This window comes from Bison bison, unplaced genomic scaffold (assembly GCF_000754665.1).
Source record: "Bison bison bison isolate TAMUID 2011002044 unplaced genomic scaffold, Bison_UMD1.0 scf7180017864180, whole genome shotgun sequence".
Lineage (NCBI taxonomy): Eukaryota > Metazoa > Chordata > Mammalia > Artiodactyla > Bovidae > Bison > Bison bison.
The window spans coordinates 9218290-9220557 of NW_011494752.1; the positions used below are offsets into that span (position 1 = coordinate 9218290).

Genomic DNA, 2268 nt, shown 5'->3' on the forward strand with positions numbered 1-2268 from the left:
GACGTGGGCGACGAGTACGAGATCATCGAGACCATTGGCAACGGGGCCTACGGGGTGGTGTCCTCCGCGCGCCGCCGCCTCACCGGTGAGCGACCCTTCCGGCCGCTCTCATGTGTGGGAACCAGGTCCCGAGGGGTGGGACCCGCCGTCCCAGCAGCCAGCAGAGAAGCTGGGATGTGAAATCTGAGTCAAGTCAGCAGGCAGGGGTTGGGCGCTGTCTGGGGGCCGGCCTCTGTGTTGGGTTCAGGTCTCTAGAAACTGGTGGCTCTGCCAGCGCAGCAGTCGGCTTCCTCCTTAGAAAGGTGACAGTCCGGGTGAGATCAGAATGGAGGTTCCCCGGAGTGTGTTGTGGAGCAGACAGCGGGCATCGGGTTGGTGGTGGGATGAAGAGGCCTGAGACGCATAGAGTGTAGGGGGGTACCGCTAATTAGCTGTGCAGTGTGCCCAACAAATTACTGTGCCCAGATCTCCATGTCTGTGACTTTGAGCTGTGTACCTGCTAGAAGTGAAGGACAGAGGTGAAGGGGAGATGTGGTCATGTACCAACTGTGCTCAGCACAGGATCTGTCACGTAGTAGGTCCTCTGTGGTAGCGGTTGTCACATGCACAGCATATTGAAAGAGGCCATGTGCTACTCAGCAGCTCACCAGCTATCCCAGGTGACATCAACTTTTCCCCTGTTCCCTAGGCCAGCAGGTGGCCATTAAGAAGATCCCTAATGCTTTTGATGTGGTGACCAATGCCAAGCGGACCCTCAGAGAGCTGAAGATCCTCAAGCACTTCAAGCATGACAACATCATTGCCATAAAGGACATCCTGAGGCCCACTGTACCCTATGGCGAGTTCAAATCTGTGTAAGGAGTGGGGATAGGGAGGGAGGCAGAGTTGGCACCTTTTCTGAAGGCTGGAGCCATTCTGCTGAAGTTCTGGAAGGGCAGCTGAACCTAAGGTAGGGTAGGCTGGGGAAATTCCCACGACTCCAGGACCAGTGCTCCCTAAGGGTTTGCCAGGGACACCTATGATTTCCTCAAAGAAAATGTAGAAGTGACAGTTTTATAGAATCTAAGTATGTGTGCACGCTAAGTCACTTCAGTCATGTCTTGACTCTTTGCGACCCTGTGGACTGTAGCTTGCCAGGCTCCTCTGTCCATGGGGATTCTCCAGGCAAGGATGTTCAAGTGGGTTCCCATGCCCTCCTCCAGGAGATCTTTCCCGACTCAGAGATCGAACCCACATCTCCTGCATTGGCAGGTGGGTTCTTTACTGCTGGTGCCACCTGGGAAGCCCAGAATCTCAGTATATAGCATGGCGACTGTAGGATATTCATCCTATGTCTGTTCTTTCCTATTCCAGTAGCAGACGTCACTAGTCAGTCACAGAACACTGTCCTGCAGATTGCAGAAGCCTTTAAATTTTCATCATAGCCTTTCAAGCAGCCACTACCACACAACGAAGAGGGCCCCCAAACTAAACCCCGGGGGCCAGACTGGTCTAGTCCAGCCTCATCTCTTCTCTGATGAGAAAAGCTAGGCCTGGAGAGAAAAGTGATTTCACTTGAGTCCATGGAAAAGTTGTAGAGAATCTTGATACCATGCGGGCAGCCCCTGCAGAGTCCAAGAGTAAGACCTTGACCTGTCTGGAGCTGGGAGGGCGTGGTGACAGTGGGGTTGGAGTTTGGGCAAGACAGCCTGCGTCTCTCCCCTGCCTCTCAGCTACGTGGTCCTGGACCTGATGGAGAGCGACCTGCACCAGATCATCCACTCCTCACAGCCGCTGACACTGGAGCATGTGCGCTACTTCCTGTACCAGCTGCTGCGGGGCCTCAAGTACATGCACTCGGCTCAGGTCATCCACCGCGACCTCAAGCCCTCCAACCTGCTGGTGAACGAGAACTGCGAGCTCAAGATTGGGGACTTTGGCATGGCCCGTGGCCTGTGCACCTCGCCCGCTGAGCACCAGTACTTCATGACCGAGTATGTGGCCACTCGCTGGTACCGCGCCCCTGAGCTCATGCTCTCGCTGCACGAGTACACGCAGGCCATCGACCTGTGGTCCGTGGGCTGCATCTTTGGGGAGATGCTGGCCCGGCGCCAACTCTTCCCAGGCAAAAACTATGTGCACCAGCTGCAGCTGATCATGACGGTGCTGGGTACCCCGTCGCCGGCCGTGATTCAGGCTGTGGGAGCTGAGAGGGTGCGGGCCTATATCCAGAGCCTGCCACCACGCCAGCCTGTGCCCTGGGAGACGGTGTACCCGGGCGCCGACCGC

The 2268-nt window shown here is 56.3% G+C and overlaps 1 protein-coding gene across 1 annotated transcript in view; it reads left to right on the top strand.

The window, feature by feature from the left end:
• Positions 1–6: 6 nt before the first annotated feature.
• MAPK7 (mitogen-activated protein kinase 7) overlaps positions 7–2268 on the top strand; it is a 5236-nt gene continuing 2974 nt past the window's right edge. Inside the window, exons 1-3 of the mRNA XM_010843175.1 lie at positions 7–85; positions 689–854; positions 1713–2268. Coding sequence (XP_010841477.1) covers positions 1732–2268 — 537 coding nt within the window. The 5' untranslated portion in view covers positions 7–85; positions 689–854; positions 1713–1731. The remainder of the gene's footprint in view (positions 86–688; positions 855–1712) is intronic.